Consider the following 26,859-nt stretch of genomic DNA (forward strand, 5'->3'; position numbering starts at 1 on the left):
TCTAATTATGCAGTTATTCAGACCTACCGAATACGAAGCGATCAAGGTTTTTATTATGAACATATTCACACAGGATCAAATTAAATTCAGTAAGTTCTTCATATATGTTACAACCAAAATAGAATATTGGAAGGTATAATTTCTGAAACCAGAACACAAAGTGTATATTACTCCCTATTTCTTACCTTCTTGGCAGTGACTTAATTACTCATGTTTGGAATCATTAAAAATATTTCATATTTTGTCTGTTTAATAGATTGTATGTAGTTCAATTATTATTTATAGGAAAGAATTACTTTAAATTATGATAGCTCATATATTCCTTTCTATAGAGATTTTTCTCTATATTTATATTTCGTTGAAACAATGGAGGACTACGATGAAAATAGAAAGGTCATAATAAATTGGTAGTTGGACTTGCCTACAAGATTTTTCCTTGCCTTCCTCCTTAAATACAGGCAGAGACAAATGAGCAAACGAGAGTAACAGTAGGCCCAACTATGGCAATGACAATTAGTGTTGTATTGCCACTTTCTGCAAAAACAAAATTCCTCTTCTGGGTAAAAACATTTCAAGGATTAGGGATAATGAAATATCAAAAAATCTGATAACTAATTAAAGATAAAATGGCCCGGAAAGTGGATCATGTAGTGATGTTCAGGTTTCAGTTTGTGTGGCTCAGCTCATCTGTAATTATTGCGCTGTATGCAAATTAAGTATAATGACAAGTAGCTTTTTATGAGGAAGTGTTATTGGTGGACAAGGTGGCGTATCTAATATTACAACTACCTATCTTGCCATTACAGCAAGTTTGGAATTGTGAGATAGCCCCATCCTAGCTTAAAAAGCACATCACTCCAGAATCCAGATAACATTTGCACACTATGCTCTGCGGATATCACTGTTCACAGCATTTGAACTTCTCCCATATATAGATACTCCAAGCTCCATTGACCATTGGCATTGATGATTGCAAAACGAGTGTGACGAATTTTTCCCCATTGTTCTGAACTAGTCATCTTGCTTCCAGACATTCACTTGGGGAAATACAGCAACACGACATAGGGGATTGGAGGCTGTATTTGAAATATTCAATTGAAACATTGAAGAGATTAAAATTTATACACTGTAAAACAAAGTCACACTTCCATAAAAGTCTCACTCTGATTTATTTGCATTTGACATGGGCGGCCGGTAGCTATATATTCATTACTTGCACAAGCTATGTCTATTTGTTTTAGAAGACAACTTATTGTTAAAACACAGAAAGTGGAAACTAGACTGCGTTTCTAATTCAACTTGTGTGGTAGGATATATTTATACTCTTTGAATAATTTGAGACTGAAGTACTCACTCCTCATACTATATTTATAATATTATTTTTTCTCTTTTTAAATTACTCCTTAATGTTTTTTTAACCTTAATGTTTTGTTTAGATTAAAGAAAGAAACCTTACACAAAAGGAGAAAGAAAAGAAAAAACGGAATATAAAAAAGAAATAGAATAAAGATTATGTGTTATTTCGATAGATAGAAATAAGAAAGAAAGAAATAAAGTAACTTCTCTCCTTATTTGGATGAGTGAAAAGAAAGAAATATTATAAAAAAAAAGACTGCTTACATTAATTAAAAAATAAATTTAAGTTGAAAAATATAATTTTTTATTATAGTAGTTTTTCTCAATATAAATTATTATTTTTTTATTTTCAAAATAATTTTATTTTTAAATATTTAAAACTAAAAAAAATTGAGACGCCACTTCTTTCCTTCCATCTCTGCCTTATAGTGGGGGACTTATTTTTGTAATGAGTCCTACAATTTAAATTCCTCTCACCCTTAATTTCCACCCATTCAAATCATGGAAATCTATTGATTTAAACATATTTTTAGTATTTGTAATTTAATATATTTTTTACTTTTTGTTCTTACGAATTATTTTTATTGAAAAGGATGATATTTAAAATGCTATAAGGATAAAAATAAAATAATTTTTTTTACAAAGACTAAAAAAGCCAAAATTATTTTCTCCTCTCCATTTTTCTCTCCTTAATTTCCTTCATTTCTAAATACACTCATCCAAACAAGGAATAAGGTAAAAAAATTTGGTTATTACCTTAATCCACACACGGAGATCATAGACATGCCTAGGGATAGCAATGAAATGAGGCAGGGGTTCCTATTTCATGTGTTTTATTATTTATCTAAAATTATTATGTGTTGCCTGAGAAATTTGTGGAACTACTTTTTTTGAATTGCAGAGGAAAAAGGAGATCCAGTTTGCTTTTGGTATGTTGTTAGTTGTCATCTTTCCCCAATAGAATCTAGGATCAAATTGATGCAAGACAATGGAATATTCTGGCTGGCCTGCTTCGAGAAACTTCTGAAGAGTTGGTTAAAGTTCTATCATGCTAAAGTGAAGATTGCTAAAAACTAAATGCTATTCAAGTACATAACTTGGGTGAGAGGGAACAATTGTTAGTTTTTCAGCCCAGACCATCCATCAATGATGCACTACGAATTACAAGGTGCATGATTGCTAAATGAAGGATGCGAATGCTTTAATAATGACATTGGAAGCTTTAAAAATTATCCGTTTGCCCGAAGTGGAGAGCAACCACCTAGTACCCCGCTAACCACATCACAGTTGAAGAAGCATGCACGGTGCAGCTCTGTGCATCAGACTATTGAACCCAAATCTTTCTACTTGGGAGTTGGGAGGTGATGGCCAACAACATTAAATATAGCTCTGAGATAGATGGTAATCTGCAGGCACACCCTATTGGAAAATCATGTTATGATGCAGGCAGTCTAGGTTGCTCTGATGTGAAGTTACAAAAATTGAAAATGAATTTGTTTATATTAATCAGGTTGTAAAAGAACTCCAAAAGACCAAGGAGAAAGAAGAAAGGAGGAGACAGGTTTTCAGCTCCTTGATCACCCGAGAACTAAAAATATGAAAATAACATGCGATGCGGTGGTTTAGTTTTTATCAAATTCGAACTAAACTAAACGGACCTTTTATGGTTTAATTTGACTTTATTATTTTTTAAGACTTTTTAAACAACGTGTGGTTCAGTTGTTCAGACATTAATTTGCACGAAAAGATCGAAGTGGTTCAATTTAAACTGTTTGTGTCGTAGTTTCGATCATGCGTATGTGAAGAATAAATGCAACGGCAATTCATGAATACAGATTTGATCATCAATATTAAAGACCAGATGAAGGTCATATCGCTTGCTTCAATCTCAGTTTAAACAAAGGACGTGTGGTGTATTTAAACAAGACATTGCAAGATCCAATTACATGAGTTCCAACTTCCAACAGTTGTATTTTGTTTAAGAGAGCGGAAGCATAGATGATAAATGAATATCATCCCCCTAACTAGAATCTACCGAGCGTATAGCTCAGTTATTGAAGCCTCATTTTCTGATTCTTGAGCTGATTTAATCATCGATTCACTTGATCCTGGAAGACTTCTATTTCTACTGTTCTTATAAAATGCAGGTTTGGTGGGAATTGGGAGACTTAGAGAATAGCTATTAAGCATGAGCATAATGGTAGCCATGGTTGGTCTGTCCGCTAAATTTTCTTGAACACAAAGTAAACCAATATGGATACATCTCATCATTTCATTTCGTGAATTGTTGTTTAATGATGGATCTACAATATTTATAGCTGTCTGCTCCTTCCAACTTCTCCATGCCTGCAAAACATTGTTATTAGGTCATGGATTCCACTTTTACGTTAATTTTCTGGAGCTTGTAATCGTCTAATCCATACTTTTAATTGACAAAGTAGAAAAAATAGTTAGTGACAAAAGGAAGACTTACGAAACTTAGTAGATCCTCAACATTCTCCCCATGATGAATGCCACTGTTTTTTTGGCCGCTTAAAATCTCAAGAACTAGTACACCAAAACTGAAGACATCTGATTTCACTGAAAATTGTCCATGCATTGCATATTCTGGTGCCATATATCCACTACATGTCAATATGGATAGAATTATTAGTTTCGTTCTGTTTCAATTGCTACTTGCTACTGCCAAATGACAAAGCTATAATTCTGAATTCCTGTGACTATAAAAGTTGTTTTATGCTATCACTAAGTCATATAAAGGGGAACGATTCTAACAATTACTTAAGAGTTAAGACTCAAACTCTTCGAATAATCTACTAATACATGATTTGGTGGAAATTTATGTGAGATTGAAATAAAACTCTTAAAAAAAATAATAATCTATATCATATTTTAATACTTACCAGGTTCCGACAATTCTAGTTGTATTTGCATGAGTTTGATCCACCAAAAACAGTCTTGCCATGCCAAAATCTGCTATCTTCGGATTCATCTCTTCATCTAAGAGAATGTTGCTTGCTTTGAGATCACGATGTATAACACGCACTCGAGAGTCTTCATGAAGGTATAGAAGGCCTCGAGTTATACCTCGAATGATTTTGTAACGACTTTCCCAATCCAATTGTGCCTTCATGTTTGGATCTGCATATACATCCATCAGTTTTAATTTTGTGTGAATAGTTAGGCTTTGTCTTGAACCACTAGTGAAATATAGAGAAGCAGTCTAACTATGCAGTGATTCAGAGACGTACCAAATATGAAATAATCAAGGCTTTTATTAGGAACATATTCATAGACAAGAAGCCTTTCATTTCCTTCCAAGCAGAAACCAAGTAGCCTAACTAAATTTCGGTGCTGAAGCTTGGCCACTAAAAGCACCTCATTTTTAAATTCGGTATCTCCTTGGCCAGAATCTCTTGACAACCTTTTAACTGCAATCATCTGCCCATTAGAGAGCCTACCCTGAAAATGGATCTCGGTCAGCTATGGCAAATATTTTGCTACCTGGTGGTATAGCATATTTTGAATTTTGATGATGTGTATCTAAATTGGACAGAGTTACTTACCCTGTAAACAGCTCCAAATCCACCTTGTCCAAGTTTATTAGAATCAGAGAAGTCTTCTGTAGCAACTTGTATTGTGTTGAAGTTAAATTGCAATGACTCGGCAATTTTAATTTCATCCTCAACTTCATCTTCTTTAACTTCACATAGGAAGCAAATTTAAACTATTTAGTACTTCAAATAAGATATAACTGAAATTGAATATTGGGAGGTATAATTTCCTGAAACCATAACATAAAGTGTATACTACTCCCAATTTCTTACCTTCCTGGCCATGACTTACTCGTACTAGGAATTATTAAAAACATTTCATATTTTGTCAGTTTAATAGATTGTATGTAGTTCAATTATTACTTATAGGAAAGAATTACTCTAAATTATGATGCATCATATATACTTTTTCTACAGAGATTTTTCTCTATATTTATATTTCTTTGAAACCATGGAGGAAGAAGTTGGAAATAAAAAGGTCACAGTAAATTGATAGTTGGACTTGCCTACCAAGATTTTTCCTAGCCTTCCTCCTCCTTAAATATAGGCAGAGACAAATGAGCAAAACGACAACAACAGTTGGCACAACTATGGAGATGACAGTTACTATTGTGTTGCCACTTTCTGCAAAAACAAGAATCCTATGCTGGGTTAAACATTTCAATGATTAAGGATAATAAAATATCAAAAAGTCTAATGACTAATTACAGAGAAAATAGACAACATACATATATAAGCACCTCTAATACACTGGCAATAATTTTACCTGAATAGAATGAATAAGGAAAACAAAACTCCACAAAGAGGAAAATGATCAAAGTAGATCATAAAGTCATGTTGAGGTTTCAGTTTGTGAAGCTCAACTGTAGTTATTACACTATAGGCAATGAAGTATATTGAGAAGTACCTTCTGGTTCTGGGGAAGTGTCGGGGAAAGGAGGTGGTGCTGGCCATGATGGTGGTATCTCTGGGTCCAACATAGTCGTGTGGTTGTAGAAGCGGTACTTTTCAAATTTAATATTACAACTGGGTCTAACAACTCCACCACAGTACGCTGAATTACAACTGGGTCTAACACCTTCACCACAGAACGTTAAATTACAACAAGTTGGGATTAGTGAGATAGCCCCATCCAAGCAGTCATTGCATTGTATCTCAGACAAATCAGGGGTGCACTGCACAAGACCATATATGGTTTCAAAATTTCCAGTAGTTAGATCATCCGTAGCATACTTACGACGAGAGTCACCCGATGCAGCTACACCTTGGAGTTTCCTCATTAAGTTCGCAAGCGCTTGCTTGGACTCATCCCCGTCCCTTATATTGGATAAGTTCACCAGACAATAATCAGGTTTAACTTCCTGATTGCCAAATATTTTGCGGTTGGAGTAGCGCAACATGCAATTGTCATATTGTATAATTGCTTCTTTCTGGTTTGGACAATCTTGTGTGAGATTGCTTCTGGCATAGTTGAGGCAACTGCGGCACTCATCTGGCTCCACATCTCCCCTGCAGAGCCCAATGGCGTTGACTCTGTCTGGGCTTTGACCATGAGAGAAGTTGTAGAAACCGTAATTAATTTCTGTGTTGGAAGAGAGAGTGGATAAAAGGGTGTTCAGATTGGTGTTATAGATGCTATTTGCTGTGTAATTTCCGACCTTGCTGTAATCACATCTTACGCCTACAAGGGCACCACTGGCTTGAGATATTAATATTACAAATAGAAAGAAAAGAAGCATGGAAGAAACGCCAGCCATCCTGATCGTTCTCTCGATAATCAGAATATTGGAAGCTATAGGTACGATCATGAATGGCCCAAGGGTGCTGTCACTTTATAAATCAAATTTCCTAAGATCATATTAATACTATTTGTTTGTAGTTCTCATTTTATATTATTACATCTTTGGTAACGTGTAGACAATTTTGAAAGTGAAAGTTTTTCTTTTAAAATTGTTAGTAATTAAAAACAATCTTAATTATATTGCAATTTAAATTATTTACTATAAATTTAAAATTCAATCTATATAATTAAAGATATTCATTTATCATAGTTTTTTAATAGTAATATAATTTATATATTTAAAATATTTATTTACAATAAATTTAATCATATAAAATAAATATAATAAATACTAATAATTAATATAAGATATTCTGTGAGTATTTTTTGAACTAAAAAACTTTTTGTCTTAGACTGAATGGACACGGTACTTTCTTCTAAAAAATATTTAACAAAAGAATGATTCTATAATATATTTTTTATTTATTTAATATTTTATGTTATTATGCAATTTTTTTAATGATTTAGGTAATGCATCCGCTGAGCAAACAAAAACTTATATCTTTACACTACAGAGATTTTAAAATATATTATTCCAACTAACGATTCTTTGGTTCAAATAATGCATTTTAACAGTAGGAAAAAAATGCATTTTAAACTCATCGATCAGAGCTAGTTGCATCGCTCGTGAATATTTTACCATTTAAACTTAAAATAAATCAATCATAATCTCATGAAACTTGCATTGCCACTAAACAAAATAAAAAACTTTGAAAGAAACCGCGCTTGCAGAGCCGAATAGGACATAAATTGGTAAAGACAGAAGAGGGAAGACAAACACAGAATACATAGTTAAAACAGAGAAGAGAAGTAGTTTTCAATCAGATAATGAATAGTTTTCTATGATGTAAACATATGTATTTATTTTGTATTTGTTTTCTTTTATTAATATAAATTATTAAATTTTGTGATATAATTTTTTTTTCTTAACCCTCTTTGTTCACTAAAAAAAATATCTTGACTAATTCATACTTCAACTAGAAGGTAAATAAAATTCATCAATGTAATAAATTTTATGAATTTTATGACTAGGTTGTAAATTACTTAGCTATTGTAATAAATCTCATATAATTAAAAAAGGAAAAATTAGTGAAGAATATTATAAATTAAATTTTAATGTTGAGAAGAAAGGGAAAAAAAAAAGCTTAAACAAAGACAATTTAAATGCATTGAAAGGAAAGAAAATCTCCGTTAAACGCCATCCATAATTTTATTTTTGTTTGTATGTGATTTTATTTTATGTGTATTATAGTTGCATCATACTCAACAGTTTACACAAATTCGTGAGAATTTCATAAACTCGACTTGTAAGAGTTTACTTCATGTAAAAATAATAACAAAATATCTATAAATAAAATATTAATTAAATATTTCAACAATATAATAAAGCAAAGCAGCAAACCATAAAGTTCAGAATATTTAAATAACCAAGTCTAGTAATAATACATCACTAGTAGACAATTTGTAGAGGTTATAGTAGTGGTAGATCATTTTCATCATTAGAGGTGAGAATTTTGTATTTATGAATAACACGCTAAATGAAGATATGTTGAATGATAAACACACAAAAAATAATAAAAAAATTACTTAGATTTTGACTAATTTTTTTAACTTGCTAACTCGTTGACTAGGTGGTAAACTCAAGAGTTTATCGAGTTTACTTAGAGTTTATATGATTTAATCAGAGTCTACTAAAAAAAATTATTCAAGAGTCAATACGCAGAACACAAGTGAACTCATAAACTTGTAAGAGTTAGATAGTTAACTCAAGAGTTTAATAATCGTGGTTGCACCAATTGAAACAAGTTTTGAGAATATCTCTCATTTACTGCCATCCAAATTTATTTTTATATTTTAAAAATTATTTTTATTACAACTTATTCACGACCTAACATATATTTATATATATGTATCTTTTAATAGATGGCGTCCTTGAAACATTCAATTGGAACACTCGAGGAATATGGCAAATGGAAATGCATATATTTTAAGATGTTATCTAAAGAGAAAGAGTGATATATTATTGAAAAGTAACACGTCCTTATAAGTAGTATTCTTTTGTTTTTTTATATGATCGGCAGCTATTGAACAAGCTATGTCCATTCGTTTAAGAAGCCAACTTTTTGGAATGGTGTCTGATGGAGACTGAACTGATTGTGTTTACAAACTCAAATAAAGTGGAAGCTAGATTGCCTTTACAATTCATCTTGTGTGGTAGATATTTATGTCCTTTGAATAATGAAAGTCCTCAATATATTTATAATACTTTTTCTTAATTTGTTACGTTTTGTTATTTAGGATGACGTAAAAAAATAATATGAAAGTCGTGATTTGGTTGACGATTTCCACAAAAAATTAAAAAAGAAAAATAAAATAAAAAACAAAATTCTAAAAATAGGATAGGATACGACGACTTCCATAGTTCCATTTACAAGTGGTATTTCTCAAACTCGATTTGTCTCATTCGGGACAAATTTATTTAACGTAGTGGGACGGCATCGATCACAGTGACAGAGACGGAGCTGGTGCATATGCCATAGAAGCGGTAGTTTTCATATCTGATACTACAACTGGGTCTAATGACTCTTCCACCTATTTTTCCCAACCAAGCAGTGGTTGCAGTACTCTTGCTGAGACAAGTTAGGAGTGCACTGGTTTTGACCATATAGTTAATTTCTGTGTTGGAAGAGAGAGTGGATAAAAGGGTGTTGAGGGTGTTAGAAACAAAGGAATGCTTTCTAGAGGAAACAACAGCCATTTGACGTGATTGCACTTTAATTTGCTGAGTACGTAAATGTGGTGTTGGTACTTCAATTTATAACCAAAATTTCTCTGGCATCGTGTTTGAAGCAAACTTTTACCATTCAATTTGCAGGACTGGCCACATACGGAAACTGAAAGGAAACTGTAAAATTGGGACTGGTAGAGCCTCGTGTGTCCTAAATATAAATGCTTTGAATTTTTCCTTTTAAATCGAGAGAAAATGTTTTTAAGTTTGAATAACATGTACTCATTGTACTTTGTAACTAATTTTCAATTCAGAAACTTCTCTAAATTCGTCGCTGGAGGATGTGCTGGTATGAAACTTTGAAATTTATAATTAAACAATCAATTGAATTTTTGGTTTTTGGCTGCGATTATTTTAATTGGATTATTTTAAAATTAAAAAATTAACAAAATATAAACATTTTAACGAGAAAAAAAAAAACCAAATCAAAATATTTTAAAAACATAATAAATTAAAATAAAACATTTTATACTTAATATATTAAAACAAAATAATAAAATATAATGAACTAAAAAATAATATTAAACATTAAACAATCAATTGCATTATTGGGTACAAGTCAGGCTGATTAGGATATTCTAAAATAAGTTGCTAATCAATCTAGAAATAAGCATATTCTGTTAGAGGCGTTGTTAATTTGGTCTTAAGATTTAAAAAATGTCAAAATGATTATTGATTTTATATTTTGTTTGTCACGTTAGTCTCTATCTCTATGTTGTTAGTAGTCTCTTAACAATATTAGTAAATATGTGATTTGACACGTTAAGTACGAGTTAGATGCACACGTGAAACTTCCACATCAATTTCTTCTACTTGCCACATAAGGAGGAACTAAATTGACATTAAAGAGAATAAAATGATATAATTTAGGTGATCATCTTTTTCCCCAAAATGTTAAAACCTGAACCGCTACTTTAACATTCACGTTTTCATTTCATTTTTCTTCCTACTCATACTCTCATCCAATTCTTATTCTTCTCATATTCATCCTTCTCTATCTTTGTAGTTCTTCTTCTATTATTTTGTGGTCTACCATGTCTACTAATTCAAGCACAAGAGAGAATGTTACGTCAAACCATCTTTGTTATTATCGTAGAAGAGCTACAATTCGAATAGCAAGGACGGTAAGAAATAATGGGAGACTGTTTTATACTTGTCCATTACCACAAGTAAGTAATGTTAATGGTATTTTTTGTATTCAATTTTTGTGCAAGATTGAACATGAGTATTTTGTGTTGTGCAGCAAGATGCAGATCGATGTAATTTCTTTTCGTGGGTTGATGAATACATTGATATTGGTGCAACTGAAATAGGTAGAATAGAACCAATACTAGACTTTGGTCTAAGGTTGAGACTTAACATTCTATAAAGAGAAGTTATCCTTCAACCATAGGAGAAAGAAAATGGTGAGAGAGAATTCATCAGGTTTTCAATTAGATTGAAAACTATTAGGGATCAATTTGACACTATATACAAAAATTGACTCTTCATTTTTCAATATAACATTTAAAATTATGTCATATTAGTCCCTATTATGTGACATTACTTATTTCTCAATTACGCTTGCCACGTGTACGTCTAGATGACACTTAATGTGTCACATCACACATTTACTAACGGTATCATGAGACTATTAACGATACAGACTAACGTGACAAACAGAATGTAAAGTCGATGATCATTTTGACATTTTTTAAATCTCAGAGACCACATTGACAACGCCTCCAAAAGTGAGAGACTAATTTGTTACTTTATTCAATATTATTATCATACATTGACTTCTCTTTTATCTCACTTGTTCCAACCATTTTTTTCCAATTTCTTTATTTTCCTTTCTCATCATATATTTGAATTCGTCACATACCGATGATCAAAATACACTCTAAAAATGAAGTCTATGTTTAATATTTTTCTATGATTAAATCCACTCATCTCCATTTTTAAATATAAGTTAAATTAGTCATTTGATCCTTATAATTTGATGATTCTTATATTTTTAGTTCCTATAGTTTAAAAGTGATTTTTTTAATTCATATAATTTATATTTTAATTCTCTTTTAAAGACATTATTATCATATATTGACTTCTCTTTTATCTCTCTAGCTTCCAAGTTCCAACCCATTTTTTCCAATTTCTTTCTTTTCCTTTCTCATCATATATTTGAATTCGTCCCATACTGATCAAAATAGACTCTAAAAATAAAATATATGTTTAACATTTTTCTATGATTAAATCCACTCATCTACATTTTTAAATATAAATTAGATTAGAATACATACCTTCAACTACCAAGTGTGTGGATCAATTGGTATAGAAATTTGTCAATTTAATTGATTGTCATTTTACATCTTGCATATACAACTATGTTAAATAAATTAAATATTTCATATTAAATTTAAAAACTTAAAGAAAATGAAGTTTTTAATTCTTTTTAGAAAATACCGATTCAAATCGGTTCTTTGCACCGTTTCTTCATTAGTTATAACTGATTTTGGGTCAGTTTGATTGGTTTTCACTAATTTTTAAATTATCTTATTTGTTAGAGTACTCGGATGACGAGTCACTTAATCAATTCCTAATTAAATTGGATGGTGTGGTCTGATTTTAAAAACTATGTTTAAAAGCTTGACTTCGTGATAAGGTTTATAAAAAGGCCAACAGGCCTATTAGTATTATATAACTGACAATTGTTTCTTGCATCTTCAATGTTTGTTTTTTTTTTTTTACTTCTTTTAAGCTTCCAAAACACCTAATCGTGTAATTTTACATTTTCGAATAAGTACAAGAGCCAGATATAAGAAGTAATTTTCTATATAATTTTATACTATTATGTTAATATATATTATGTATATGTATTATATATATAATTATGTATTCATCGTATAAAAATATATAATAAAATATTACGTATGCATATAAATATCTCAGCCTATAAAATTTAATAGACCTTTTTTAACATCTAAGGTATGACCTATTTACTTAAATAAGTTTTTTTCAAAGTGTAAATTTGATTTTTTAATATATGAACCAAGTCAAGTAAGACCTTTTATAGGTCATGCGCATGCTATAAGCCCTTGATAGAACATCTAATCCATTTGTAAGAGTATGTATTCCCTTGCGGAATGTCAATTCTAGGAAGAGGAGTTGAGTTGGAGAAAAAAAGAACAGGAAAGGGGAGAGTTTAGACTAGCAATGACTGCAGGTGAAAGAAGAGGAAGAAGGGAAGCAAAAGATCGAAAAAAGATATATAAAAGAAATAGGTTGGGGTTTTTAAAAAAACTAAGAGGTGCAAGATGCAATAAGGGTGGTACAAAATTCAATTGCGCGCAAGATGCAATATAGGAAGAAATCACAACAATTTGTAACAACAAGCAAAGATGTTTTATAACTGTGAAATTTGACTTAATTTGATAGTTAAATTTGATTAAGAATGATGACAATGTCTTTACTTTATTGTTGTTTTTAATGAAATAATAAAAAATTAATATCTTTGTTATTTTTTATTAGCAAAAGTTAAAAGAAGAAGATTTCAAGTGTTTTGGAAGAAAAAATCATGAAGAAAAATTGAAAGAATTGGACACTCCGATTAACACATAAGACAATCACAAAGTGAGAGTTAGCTGAAGCGTAATTCTAGAATACCATCTTAGAAGGTAAGTTTGGGTCTAACTTAATCCTAAAAACAAGCTCAAGGGATAAGAGTTGCTCTTCACTTAAATATTCTGATGTGAGATTTTTTTTAACCGATGTGTGACTTAGATTATTTCTAACACTTACCAATGAGTTAACAAATATCGATAAATTATGTAATAATGAAAAGGAGACAACAAACAAAGGAAAGTTGCATTGAGGAAATAATAGGCAATAATCATGATTATTGCTTTCTTTCAGAGAGGGAACTGAAGTGATTAATTTGCTGAGTAAAATTGTGTTGTTGGTACATTTATAAGCTAACTTTGTTTGGCACGTACCGTGTATGAAACGAAACTTTTACCATTTAATTCACTGAAGAGGTCACATTCACATATATGCAAACTGTAAAATTGAGTTTGGCACTGCCTTGTGTGTCCTAAATGCTTTGAATTTTTCTTTTTAACACGAGAGAAAATGCTTTGAAGTTTCAATAACATCTCTTCATTATGCTTTGTAATTAGTATTTATCAATTTATAAAGTTATCTGAATTCGTCGCTGTATGCGTTAGAAGACCCTGTCAAATACAGGCGTAATTTGACTCGATCCCACCAAAAGCTTGGCTCATAAGTCATAACTCAACGTGAAACGACCCCCTTCCTCTGTCGTTTGTCTTAAATTGCTGGCATGGACAATTCCTTCTTAGGGCCACCAGCTCAGCCCACTTACCCATCTGACCTTTAATGTGATCCCCATCGTCAAATTTAAATAATAATATATCAAAAAATTAAAAATAAAATATAAGATGATAAAGAAAAAAACAATGTATTAAAATATATAATACATTAAAATAAATCCTTTCAAACATTTAGAAATATTCAAATTTAACATTAAAAATTAATAAATAAATTAATAGTTTATAAATTGCGTATTTTTACAAAAGAGAAAAAAATATAAAGTTTACACATATAAATTAAAAGAGGGAGAAAAAAGAATAATGATAATGATACGTATAAGAAACATACCATGCACGAAACATACCATCCACGAAAGTACGAAAGCTTAAATAATTTTTTCTTTCCTGATTTTCCTTAAATCCGTCTCTTATCTTTTATTTTTCTATTTAATTGTTAACCAATCACATAAGTGGAATTAGTGTTTCGTGTTTATTGTATAGCATTACCGAAAGTTTATAGACTAATTATCAAATTGATGAATTTTCAAAAATTTTACATTATTACATTTTCTTGCCTTTTTAAGAATTTGAATTAATAATAAACACGAGGAGAAATATTTTAAATAACTAGAAATTTTTTATTTTTAAAAGGTTTAAATATATTTTAAATCTTTTAAATTTTAATAATTTTTTTAGTCTTTAAGAAAATAAATATTTATTAGTCCTTCAAATTTTTGAAAAATTAATATTAGTCCCTTTTAATGGTGTCATAGAGATTTTTCACCATAAAAAATGTTTTTCTTAATTTAATTTATTTAAAAATAATTCACGACACTTTAAAATCATCTGTAAAAAATCGTTATAATTCCGCATTCATATTTTTATTTTTTCTTTAAAACCCTCGGTATGTAAAAATAAGTCACCAAACCATAGTCAAATATTTTTTATGTTTTAAAATTAGCAGAAATAACTTTTCAAAAAATAAATTAAAAAAATTGATTGTTAAAAAATTGTTATAATAAAAAGAGACTAAAAGTAATTTTTTAAAAAACATGAGAGACTAATAAAAATATTTTTTCAAGGATTAAAAAAATAATTATTTAAATTTAAAATACTAAAAATATATTTAAAAGCTTAAAAAATTATAATGAGAGGGAATCAGGAATTTTATGATTTTTCTCTTTCCGTGTATGCATGGGCATGAACGCTGTCCATGAGCCATTTTGGTGGGGGAAAAAAAGCGTAGAGAAAACTTTCCTATGACCTTTCTTATCGTTTGAATAGTAGAAGAGTTTGTAGTCAATCAAACGCGTCATTCTGCAGCCAATCATACTACACCCTTCCCCGAAGAGGAAAGCTCCTTCATTATGTTTATATGTAAAGAAGTTTCACTCTTTGGATTGTGTCACTTCTGAATTTCAATGGCTGCAGTTTCTTTTAGACTCCTTTCCTTTCTTTGTTGTCTCTCCATTATAATCATATCACAGGCCAGCGCCCAGACAAACTGTGATAACGACAAAGGCAACTACACAATCAATAGCACCTACCACAGCAATCTCAACACTCTCTTATCCAATTTCTCTTCCCACACAGATATCTACTATGGTTTCTACAATTTCTCGTATGGCCAAGACCCAGACAAAGTATACGCCATTGGGCTCTGCAGAGGCGATCAAAACCCGGATCAGTGCCTCAAATGCCTCAATGAGTCCAGAGTCTCTCTGGCAGATGAATGTCCAAACCAGAAAGAGGCAATTAATTGGAGAGGAGAGTGCATGCTACGCTACTCTAACCGCTCCATATTTGGCCGAATGGAAAATCAACCTACGTCTCGAATCGTTTACCTGAAGAATGTAACGGGCTCAGTGGATGAATTCAATGATGTGCTGGAGAGCTTGATGAGGAATTTATCAAGCACGGCAGCATCAGGTGACTCTCGTCGTAAGTATGCTACAGGCAGCAAACCTGCTCCAGATTTTCAAACCACATACGGTTATACACAGTGCACGCCTGATTTGTCATCCGAAGATTGCACTACGTGCTTGGGTGAAGCTATTTCAGATATCCCAAATTATTTTAATGGCAAGGCTGGTGGCAACGTTTTAAAACCCAGTTGTAGAATTAGATTCGACCCCTACTCCTACTATGGACCAACATTGAAATTAGACCCAGATGCATCACCAACTATGACCAACAACACTTCTTCTTCACAAGGTATTTGTCACCTTTTTCTCAAACTGCTTACACCTTAATAATTACAATAGAGCCACCCAACAGAACCCCAAAGTTAACTTTATTTGAACGTTTTCCTCTTTGTCAAGTGTTCTTTTGCCTATTCATTTGTTGAAAGGAAAGCAAGGTGCTTGTGAACTTAGCTTTTATGGAGGCTCTTTCATTTTAATTTATTTTACGTTTTATAAAAAAATCTTCTATAAATGCTTACAGACTAGTTTATTCAAACAAACCCATTTATTTAACTGTTGGAAAAATTTCAAGGTTAAAGTACTTCACTTTGATCTCTATAGTTGTTTCCATTTTTAAGTTTTAGCCCGAAGATGAGAACAAAGTTAGGTTTTGGCCAGAAGATTAGTTTTTATATAAAGACTGGAATTTAAAATGGAGACAACTATAGAGAGAAAGTGAATAGTTAAACCTTATTAATCTTAATCTGTGGACTTAGAATTCTGATTTGTGCAGGGAAGGGCAACACATCACGAATTATCATTGCCATAGTAGTTCCAGTTGCTAGTGTTGTTTTGGTGCTCATTCTTTTTTGCATCTATCTAAGAGCGAGGAAGTCAAGAAAACAAAATGAAAGTAAGTCTAAAGTTCTAAACATGGATATATTATCACTTTTTATAAAAATAATTTTAGAAAAAATAGTCTTATAATTTAAAGGGTCGGTAGTGTAACATAAATCATAACTGAACTCTTTTAACGAGATACAATTTATTTTGCAGACAATAATAAATAAATGTTTCAAAAGTTCAAAGCATGCTTTACTCAATCACTTCTAGCAAAGAATAAGATACAGGGAAACCAATTTAGCCTCTTTCTTCTGCTATTTTTATTGCGAAATTATGTCAATATATCTCTCAATATTATCTTTTATTGCTCGCATCTAAATGACTAACAAATTTCACCCGGGTCCCTATGAAGGTGAAAAAAGAGAAGATAATAATGAAGATGAAATTTCATTTGCTGAGTCATTGCAATTCGACTTTGACACTATACGAGTTGCTACAAATGAATTTGCTGATTGTAATAAAATTGGACAAGGCGGGTTTGGAGCTGTTTACAGAGTAAGATGACACTTTTCATTCAGATAAATCTAACCTCTTCATCAAAACATGGTGTATTAAGATACTATATTTGACAGATATATATATATATATATATATATATATATATATATATATATATATATATATATATATATATATATATATATTTTATTTTTTTTATTTTTTTTATTTTTTTCAGGGTCAGCTTTCCAACGGACAAGAGATTGCAGTAAAAAGGTTGTCAAGGGATTCTGGGCAAGGAGATATGGAATTTAAGAATGAAGTGCTTTTAGTGGCCAAGCTTCAACACAGAAATTTAGTTAGGCTACTTGGGTTCTGTCTGGAAGGAACAGAAAGACTTCTTGTCTATGAATTTGTTCCTAATAAAAGCCTTGATTACTTCATATTTGGTAAGCTCGAATATCTGCATAATTACTCTAACTCTTACCTTAATTGTGGTTGAAGACATACTGACCACTAATTAAAATTGCTTTAAAACTCATTTGGCGTTGTGTATCATGCATGTATATATAGATCCAATAAAGAAAGCACAATTGGATTGGCAAAGGCGTTACAAAATCATTGGAGGTATTGCTCGAGGTCTTCTCTACCTCCATGAAGATTCTAGACTGCGTATTATACATCGTGACCTCAAAGCAAGCAACATTCTCTTGGATGAAGAGATGCATCCTAAGATATCTGATTTTGGGATGGCAAGATTGGTTCACATGGATCAGACTCAGGAAAATACAAGTAGAATTGTTGGGACCTAGTAAGTATGAGAACATACTATTACTTATTTATGATTAATTAAATTTATGATTAATTAAACTTGCCTGTGATTTGCATGCAGTGGATATATGGCACCTGAGTATGCAATATATGGTCAATTTTCAGCAAAATCAGATGTTTTTAGTTTTGGTGTACTGGTTCTTGAGATAATAAGTGGCCATAAAAACAGTGGTGTTCGACGTGGGGAGAATGTGGAGGATCTATTGTGCTTTGTAAGTCTTTCTTTTCTTGTCATGTTATCTTTCTTTTCCTTATCATTAGAATAATAGGATTAGAAAGCCATTTCTTCCTTCACATTACTATGCAGATGAAATCTGTGAAGTAACTAACATCTGCAATTGAACAAATTTGTGCAGGCATGGCGAAACTGGAGGGATGGAACAACTACCAACATTGTAGATCCCACATTAACTGACGGTTTGCGAAATGAAATAATGAGATGTATCCACATTGGGTTATTATGTGTTCAAGAAAATGTGGCTGCCAGACCAACCATGGCTTCTGTTGCACTCATGCTTAATAGCTATTCTCTAACTCTACCGGTGCCTTCAGAACCAGCATTTGTTGGGGATGGTAGAACTAGAAGCCTTCCAGACATGCAGTCCTCATCAGAGCATAATTCAAGGCAAACAATTGAATCAGCAAATCAATCAGCTCAAAATTCGGTAAACGAGGCTTCAATTACTGAGCTATATCCTCGCTAGATTTTGGTGAGACAATGAGATGAGTGGTAGTCATTTGCATGTTTCATTAAAAAAAAAACAATATCAATTCGTGAAGTAAAAAACGATAGTAGTCTCTTGGAACTGGCCTAGATTGTTGGTGCCATGTCTTGGTGGATGCCCTATCTTTTTTGTTTTTTTTCTTTCTGAGGAGCTCCTTAGGTAGACTTTGTTTTTAATTACAGATTTTTATCCCCTGGTGTTATATATAATAAAGTAATGTTATTTCCACAATTCACATTAAATTTTTATGAGATGTACTTTTGAGTTTATTTTTTTGGTACATAAAGATTTTAAATAGGGTATTATTTAACTCATAACTTATTGACAGTGTATCAAACTATAATAAGTAATAAAGTAAAATAAAAATATGAGTGTCAAGTTCATCTAGACTTTATTTGTATTTATATTGGTGTATTTTTAATTTTTTAACTATTAATAATTAATTTAAAGAGTTGTGGAAAAGACTGTAAAATAAATTAACAAAATTAAACTAATTATTTAAAATAAATAAAAGCAAGAAAAATAAATACTTTGGGGATTATGATGCAAATGTTGATTCAATATGTTAGGGAGATTCGAGGGACCTTTCCATGGACTACAAGCCACCACATAAGGAAGTCTCACACCACACTCTGACCCAAAACCTTAAGACTTAAATTTATGGGTATTATCATCACTTATATGGTGTTCAACCTTTCCACTTCTATCCGATGTGGGACTTCACCTTACATTTATTAACTCACCCAACAGAAGACTTTGGAACACAATATTCTGATAGCAACATGAGTTTCTCTGGATTATTTACATAATATTCTAAATATGTTATTTTATGTTACTCTGTTACTTGACTTGTTTCCTTTTGGGAAAAAAAAATTGGATGACATTGTTTTGGGCAAAGATATTTTGATACTTTTATATGATAAAATTTTAATTAGGTGATTAACATGAATGTGAACATTTTACTCACATTAATTCTTTTATGCTTAAAATAAAATCATTTTAATTAATTATGTATTTTCATGTATGACATTTATATAAATATGTATGTTAGAATAGAGGGTGTCATAACCGATTCCAATGCCTCAAATCGAAAATCAAACCGAATTGTTCAGTTTAGTAAATAAAAAAAAATCCAAAAACACAATTTTAATCATTTATTGGTTTTTTTTAGATTGGTTTTCGGTTATTTTTTTGGATCAATTTGGTTCTAAACACCCTTAGTTCCCAAGGGTTCATCAAGGCTGAAGAGGCCTCAAGGCTCAAAGAGCCTGCTTTCATATATACTTATAAATTACGTACAATATGATCCTTGCATCAAAAGTAAAAAATTGAACTTACATATTTTTGGAATATGAACTTATTCCTTACAAATTGGATTGGATCCACCTTTGTTGGTTATACTTTTTGAGTTTAAATTACATGTATCTAATTATATTTGAATTAATTTTAGTTAAAAGTAACTTCAATTTGAAATGATTTATGTTTTTAAAAAATTATTTTAAGAGTAATATTAATAAAAAATTTAATACAAACATTCAAGTTAATACATTTTTTTAGTAAAGTGTACTTTCAAAATTAAAATCAATTTTACTTTTAAATTGTGGTTTGCAAATACTTGTGTTTCTCTGTCGGTGTGCTTAAATTGCTCGCCTGGGCAATTGTTTCTTGGGCCATCGGCTTAGCCCACTTACCAATCTGACCTTGAACGTGATTGTCGTCAAAAACCACTTCATCAAATTAACAACTTATCAATTTTACTTTTTCCGAGTTTACTGAAATCAAATAGAACTGGCGATTGTTTCTCAAAATAACAACTTGTCTATTTTAAATCTCTTTTGAGTTTCCTCGTATCACACTTTTCATCGGTCGTGACAATGATACGTCAAAATTTAATTTAACCAATTTAAAATTAAAAATAAGTATACTTTTACTCGATCTAGTTAGATATAATAGTATTTACTTGATTGCGTTATTGAATTAGGGCATATGAGATATATGAAAATATGTGATGGTGAATTGTAACATTATGAAATATGAAATTGTGAATGATTTTTAGTTGTGAATAAATGTGTGATTAACTCTTGATGTGAACAATTGTTAGTTTTTCAGCCCAGACCATCCATCAATCATGCACTACGAATTACAAGGTGCATGATTGCTAAATGAAGGATGCGAATGCTTTAATAATGACATTGGAAGCTTTAAAAATGATCTGTTTGCCCGAAGTGGAGAGCAACCACCTAGTACCCCGCTAACCACATCACAGTTGAAGAAGCATGCACGGTGCAGCTCTGTGCATCAGACTATTGCACCCAAATCTTCTACTTGGGAGTTGGGAGGTGATGGCCAACAACATTAAATATAGCTCTGAGATAGATGGTAATCTGCAGGCACACCCTATTGGAAAATCATGTTATGATGCAGGCAGTCTAGGTTGCTCTGATGTGAAGTTACAAAAATTGAAAATGAATTTGTTTATATTAATCAGGTTGTAAAAGAACTCCAAAAGACCAAGGAGAAAGAAGAAAGGAGGAGACAGGTTTTCAGCTCCTTGATCACCCGAGAACTAAAAATATGAAAATAACATGCGATGCGGTGGTTTAGTTTTTATCAAATTCGAACTAAACTAAACGGACCTTTTATGGTTTAATTTGACTTTATTATTTTTTAAGACTTTTTAAACAACGTGTGGTTCAGTTGTTCAGACATTAATTTGCACGAAAAGATCGAAGTGGTTCAATTTAAACTGTTTGTGTCGTAGTTTCGATCATGCGTATGTGAAGAATAAATGCAACGGCAATTCATGAATACAGATTTGATCATCAATATTAAAGACCAGATGAAGGTCATATCGCTTGCTTCAATCTCAGTTTAAACAAAGGACGTGTGGTGTATTTAAACAAGACATTGCAAGATCCAATTACATGAGTTCCAACTTCCAACAGTTGTATTTTGTTTAAGAGAGCGGAAGCATAGATGATAAATGAATATCATCCCCCTAACTAGAATCTACCGAGCGTATAGCTCAGTTATTGAAGCCTCATTTTCTGATTCTTGAGCTGATTTAATCATCGATTCACTTGATCCTGGAAGACTTCTATTTCTACTGTTCTTATAAAATGCAGGTTTGGTGGGAATTGGGAGACTTAGAGAATAGCTATTAAGCATGAGCATAATGGTAGCCATGGTTGGTCTGTCCGCTAAATTTTCTTGAACACAAAGTAAACCAATATGGATACATCTCATCATTTCATTTCGTGAATTGTTGTTTAATGATGGATCTACAATATTTATAGCTGTCTGCTCCTTCCAACTTCTCCATGCCTGCAAAACATTGTTATTAGGTCATGGATTCCACTTTTACGTTAATTTTCTGGAGCTTGTAATCGTCTAATCCATACTTTTAATTGACAAAGTAGAAAAAATAGTTAGTGACAAAAGGAAGACTTACGAAACTTAGTAGATCCTCAACATTCTCCCCATGATGAATGCCACTGTTTTTTTGGCCGCTTAAAATCTCAAGAACTAGTACACCAAAACTGAAGACATCTGATTTTACTGAAAATTGTCCATGCATTGCATATTCTGGTGCCATATATCCACTACATGTCAATATGGATAGAATTATTAGTTTCATTCTGTTTCAATTGCTACTTGCTACTGCCAAATGACAAAGCTATAATTCTGAATTCCTGTGACTATAAAAGTTATTTTATGCTATCACAAAGTCATATAAAGGGGAACGATTCTAACAATTACTTAAGAGTTAAGACTCAAACTCTTCGAATAATCTACTAATACATGATTTGGTGGAAATTTATGTCAGATTGAAATAAAACTCTTAAAAAAAAATAATAATCTATAGCATATTTTAATACTTACCAGGTTCCGACAATTCTAGTTGTATTTGCATGAGTTTGATCCACCAAAAACAATCTTGCCATACCAAAATCTGCTATCTTCGGATGCATCTCTTCATCTAAGAGAATGTTGCTTGCTTTGAGATCACGATGTATAACACGCAGTCGAGAGTCTTCATGAAGGTATAGAAGGCCTCGAGTTATACCTCGAATGATTTTGTAACGACTTTCCCAATCCAATTGTGCTTTCATGTTTGGATCTGCATATACATCCATCAGTTTTAATTTTGTGTGAATAGTTAGGCTTTGTCTTGAACCACAAGTGAAATATAGAGAAGCAGTCTAACTATGCAGTGATTCAGAGACGTACCAAATATGAAATAATCAAGGCTTTTATTAGGAACATATTCATAGACAAGAAGCCTTTCATTTCCTTCCAAGCAGAAACCAAGTAGCCTAACTAAATTTCGGTGCTGAAGCTTGGCCACTAAAAGCACCTCATTTTTAAATTCGGTATCTCCTTGGCCAGAATCTCTTGACAACCTTTTAACTGCAATCATCTGCCCATTAGAGAGCCTACCCTGAAAATGGATCTCGGTCAGCTATGGCAAATATTTTGCTACCTGGTGGTATAGCATATTTTGAATTTTGATGATGTGTATCTAAATTGGACAGAGTTACTTACCCTGTAAACAGCTCCAAATCCACCTTGTCCAAGTTTATTAGAATCAGAGAAGTCTTCGGTAGCAACTTGTATTGTGTTGAAGTTAAATTGCAATGACTCGGCAATTTTAATTTCATCCTCAATTTCATCTTCTTTAACTTCACATAGGAAGCAAATTTAAACTATTTAGTACTTCAAATATGATATAACTGAAATTGAATATTGAGAGGTATAATTTCCTGAAACCATAACATAAAGTGTATACTACTCCCAATTTCTTACCTTCCTGGCGGTGACTTACTCGTACTAGGAATTATTAAAAACATTTCATATTTTGTCAGTTTAATAGATTGTATGTAGTTCAATTATTACTTATAGGGTAGAATTACTCTAAATTATGATACATCATATATACTTTTTCTACAAAGATTTTTCTCTATATTTATATTTCTTTGAAACCATGGAGGAAGAAGTTGGAAATAAAAAGGTCACAGTAAATTGATAGTTGGACTTGCCTACAAGATTTTTCCTAGCCTTCCTCCTCCTTAAATATAGGCAGAGACAAATGAGCAAAACGACAACAATAGTTGGCACAACTATGGAGATCATAATTACTATTGTGTTGCCACTTTCTGCAAAAACAAGAATCCTATGCTGGGTTAAACATTTCAAGGATTAAGGATAATAAAATATCAAAAAGTCTAATGACTAATTACAGAGAAAATAGACAACATACATATATAAGCACCTCTAATACACTGGCATTAATTTTACCTGAATAGAATGAATAAGGAAAACAAAACTCCACAAAGAGGAAAATGATCAAAGTAGATCATAAAGTCATGTTGAGGTTTCAGTTTGTGAAGCTCAACTGTAGTTATTACACTATAGGCAATTAAGTATATTGAGAAGTACCTTCTGGTTCTGGGGAAGTGTCAGCGAAAGGAGGTGGTGCTGGCGATGATGGTGGTATCTCTGGGTCCAATACAGTCGTCAGTTTGTAGAAGCGGTAGTTTTCAAATCTAATATTACAACTGGGTCTAGCAGCTCCACCACAGAACGTTAAATTACAACAATATGGGATTTGTGAGATAGTCTCGTCCAAGCAGTAATTGCATTGTGTCTCAGACAAATCAGGGGTGCACTGCACAAGACCATATATGGTTTCAAAATTTCCAGTAGTTACATTATCCGTAGCATACTTACGACGAGAATCACCCGATGCAGCTACATCTTTGAGTTTCCTCATTAAGTTCACAATCGCTTGCTTGAACTCATCCTCGTCCGTTACATTGGATAAGTTCTGCACACAATAACCAGGAAAAGTTTCCACTTGGCCAAATATTGTGCGGTTGGAGTAGCGCAACATGCAATTGTCAAAATGTATAATTGCCTCTTTCTGGTTTGGACAATCCTGCGTGAGATTGCTTCTGGCATAGTTGAGGCAACTGCGGCACTCATCTGGCTCCACATCTCCCCTGCAGAGCCCAATGGCGTTGACTCTGTCTGGGCTTTGACCGTGTGAGAAGTTGTAGAAACCGTAATTAATTTCTGTGTTGGAAGAGAGAGTGGATAAAAGGGTGTTCAGATTGGTGTTATAGGTGCTATTTGCTGTGTAATTTCCGACCATGCTGTAATCACAGGTTCCGCCTATATGGGCACTGACTTGAGATATTAATATTACAAATAGAAAGAAAAGAAGCATGGAAGAAACGCCAGCCATCCTGATCGTCCTCTCGATTATCAGAATATTGGAAGCTATAGGTACGATCATGAATGGCCCAAGGGTGCTGTCACTTTATAAACCAAATTTCCTAAGATCATATTAATACTATTTGTTTGTAGTTCTCATTTTATATTATTACATCTTTGGTAACGTGTAGACAATTTTGAAAGTGAAAGTTTTTCTTTTAAAATTGTTAGTAATTAAAAACAATCTTAATTATATTGCAATTTAAATTATTTACTATAAATTTAAAATTTAATCTATATAATTAAAGATATTCATTTATCATAGTTTTTTAATATTAATATAATTTATATATTTAAAATATTTATTTACAATAAATTTAATTATATAAAATAAATATAATAAATACTAATAATTAATATAAGATATTCTGTGAGTATTTTTTGAACTAAAAAACTTTTTGTCCTAGACTGAATGGACACGGTACTTTCTTCTAAAAAATATTTAACAAAAGAATGATTCTATAATATATTTTTTATTTATTTAATATTTTATGTTATTATGCAATTTTTTTTAATGATTTAGGTAATGCATCCGCTGAGCAAACAAACACTTATATCTTTACACTACAGAGATTTTAAAATATATTAGTCCAACTAACGATTCTTTGGTTCAAATAATGCATTTTAACAGTAGGAAAAAAAAATGCATTTTAAACTCATGTTAAGCAAAATTTTGTACTCGATCAGAGCTAGTTTCATCGCACGTGAATATTTTACCATTTAAACTTAAAATAAGCCAATCATGATCTCATGAAACTTGCATTGCCACTAAACAAAATAAAAAACTTTGAAAGAAACCGCGCTTGCAGAGCGGAATAGGACATAAATTGGTAAAGACAGAAGAGGGAAGACAAACACAGAATACATAGTTAAAACAGAGAAGAGAAGTAGTTTTCAATCAGATAATGAATAGTTTTCTATGATGTAAACATATGTATTTATTTTGTATTTGTTTTCTTTTATTAATATAAATTATTAAATTTTGTGATATAATTTTTTTTCTTAACCCTCTTTGTTCACTAAAAAAATATCTTGACTAATTCATACTTCAACTAGAAGGTAAATAAAATTCATCAATGTCAATGATCAAATTTAAATACTACCTAAAGGATTAATATAAATTTTATGACTAGGTTGTAAATTACTTAGCTATTGTAATAAATCTCATATAATTAAAAAAGGAAAAATTAGTGAAGAATATTATAAATTAAATTTTAATGTTGAGAAGAAAGGGATAAAAAAGATTAAACAAAGACAATTTAAATGCATTGAAAGGAAAGAAAATCTACGTTAAACGCCATCTATAATTTTATTTTTGTTTGTATGTGATTTTTATTTTATGTGTATTATAGTTGCACCCAAGGTTATCATATTCAAGAGTTTACATAGATTCGTGAGAATCCCATAGACAGACTCGACTAGTAGACTTAAAAGTCTACTTCATATAAAAATAATAACAAAATATTTATAAATAAAATATTAATTAAATATTTCAACAATATAATAAACCAAAGCAGCAAATCATAAAGTTCAGAATATTTAAATAATCAAGTCTAGTAATAATCCATCACTAGTAGACAATTTGTAGAGGTTATAGTAGTGGTAGATCATTCTCATCATTAGAGGTGAGACTTTTGTATTTAAGAATAACACGCTAAATGAAGATATGTTGAATGATAAACACACAAAAATTAATAAACAATTACTTAGATTTTGATCTAATTTTTTTAACTTGTTAACTCGTTGACTCGATGATAAACTAAGAGTCTATCAAATTTATTTAGAGTTTATAGGATTTAGTCAGAGTCTACTAAAAAAAATTTACTCAAGAGTTAATACGCAGGACACAAGTAAACTCATAAACTTGTAAAAGTTAGAGAGTTAACTCAAGTTTAATAATCTGGTTGCACCAATTGAAACAAGTTTTGAGAATATCT

The 26,859-nt window shown here is 31.5% G+C and overlaps 3 protein-coding genes across 7 annotated transcripts; 1 reads left to right on the forward strand and 2 right to left on the reverse strand.

Moving 5' to 3' along the window:
- Nucleotides 1-3,248: 3,248 nt before the first annotated feature.
- On the reverse strand, nt 3,249-6,728 carry CRK72 (cysteine-rich receptor-like protein kinase). The gene is made up of 7 exons (XM_006605951.4): nt 5,818-6,728; nt 5,421-5,534; nt 4,923-5,059; nt 4,608-4,818; nt 4,260-4,497; nt 3,830-3,980; nt 3,249-3,702 (listed from the first exon to the last, which is right to left on the reverse strand). Exons 1-7 carry the CDS (start codon nt 6,716-6,718, stop codon nt 3,388-3,390), a joined length of 2,067 nt encoding a protein of 688 aa, XP_006606014.2. The 5' UTR covers nt 6,719-6,728; the 3' UTR covers nt 3,249-3,387.
- An 8,479-nt stretch (nt 6,729-15,207) lies between these two features.
- CRK73 (cysteine-rich receptor-like protein kinase) lies at nt 15,208-18,956 on the forward strand. The gene is made up of 7 exons (XM_006605953.4): nt 15,208-16,059; nt 16,543-16,662; nt 17,005-17,147; nt 17,329-17,539; nt 17,664-17,901; nt 17,983-18,133; nt 18,278-18,956. Exons 1-7 carry the CDS (start codon nt 15,267-15,269, stop codon nt 18,623-18,625), a joined length of 2,004 nt encoding a protein of 667 aa, XP_006606016.1. The 5' UTR covers nt 15,208-15,266; the 3' UTR covers nt 18,626-18,956.
- Nucleotides 18,957-21,516: 2,560 nt separating this feature from the next.
- Nucleotides 21,517-24,965, reverse strand: CRK74 (cysteine-rich receptor-like protein kinase). Of its 5 annotated transcripts, XM_003555271.5 has the most exons (7): nt 24,086-24,965; nt 23,686-23,802; nt 23,192-23,328; nt 22,877-23,087; nt 22,529-22,766; nt 22,098-22,248; nt 21,517-21,970 (listed from the first exon to the last, which is right to left on the reverse strand). In XM_003555271.5, the coding sequence occupies exons 1-7, from the start codon at nt 24,942-24,944 to the stop codon at nt 21,656-21,658; spliced, it is 2,028 nt and encodes a 675-aa protein (XP_003555319.2). In that variant the 5' UTR covers nt 24,945-24,965; the 3' UTR covers nt 21,517-21,655. The 5 variants fall into 5 exon arrangements, with proteins under 5 accessions (XP_003555319.2, XP_040869233.1, XP_040869234.1 ...); XM_041013299.1 differs by lacking the exon at nt 23,686-23,802; XM_041013300.1 differs by lacking the exon at nt 23,686-23,802 and having other exon boundaries at nt 22,877-23,082; nt 24,086-24,196.
- Nucleotides 24,966-26,859: the final 1,894 nt, after the last annotated feature.

The sequence above is a fragment of the Glycine max genome, chromosome 20 (genome assembly GCF_000004515.6).
Source record: "Glycine max cultivar Williams 82 chromosome 20, Glycine_max_v4.0, whole genome shotgun sequence".
NCBI classification, from domain to species: Eukaryota; Viridiplantae; Streptophyta; class Magnoliopsida; order Fabales; family Fabaceae; genus Glycine; species Glycine max.

Excerpts from the sequence above, each read along its gene's own strand:
- CRK73 (XM_006605953.4), top strand. The coding sequence starts at position 15,267 with ATGGCTGCAGTTTCTTTTAGACTCCTTTCCTTTCTTTGTTGTCTCTCC. Across the intron at positions 17,148-17,328 it reads GGTTTGGAGCTGTTTACAGA|GGTCAGCTTTCCAACGGACA; the intron begins GTAAGATGACAC and ends TATTTTTTTCAG. Across the intron at positions 17,540-17,663 it reads CCTTGATTACTTCATATTTG|ATCCAATAAAGAAAGCACAA; the intron begins GTAAGCTCGAAT and ends ATGTATATATAG.
- CRK72 (XM_006605951.4), bottom strand. The coding sequence starts at position 6,718 with ATGATCGTACCTATAGCTTCCAATATTCTGATTATCGAGAGAACGATC. Across the intron at positions 5,535-5,817 it reads CACTTCCCCAGAACCAGAAG|AAAGTGGCAACACAATAGTA; the intron begins GTACTTCTCAAT and ends TTGTTTTTGCAG. Across the intron at positions 5,060-5,420 it reads GAAGGCTAGGAAAAATCTTG|TTAAAGAAGATGAAGTTGAG; the intron begins GTAGGCAAGTCC and ends TCCTATGTGAAG.
- CRK74 (XM_003555271.5), bottom strand. The coding sequence starts at position 24,944 with ATGATCGTACCTATAGCTTCCAATATTCTGATAATCGAGAGGACGATC. Across the intron at positions 23,088-23,191 it reads GATTTGGAGCTGTTTACAGG|GGTAGGCTCTCTAATGGGCA; the intron begins GTAAGTAACTCT and ends ATCCATTTTCAG. Across the intron at positions 21,971-22,097 it reads TTGAGGATCTACTAAGTTTC|GCATGGAGAAGTTGGAAGGA; the intron begins GTAAGTCTTCCT and ends AATGTTTTGCAG.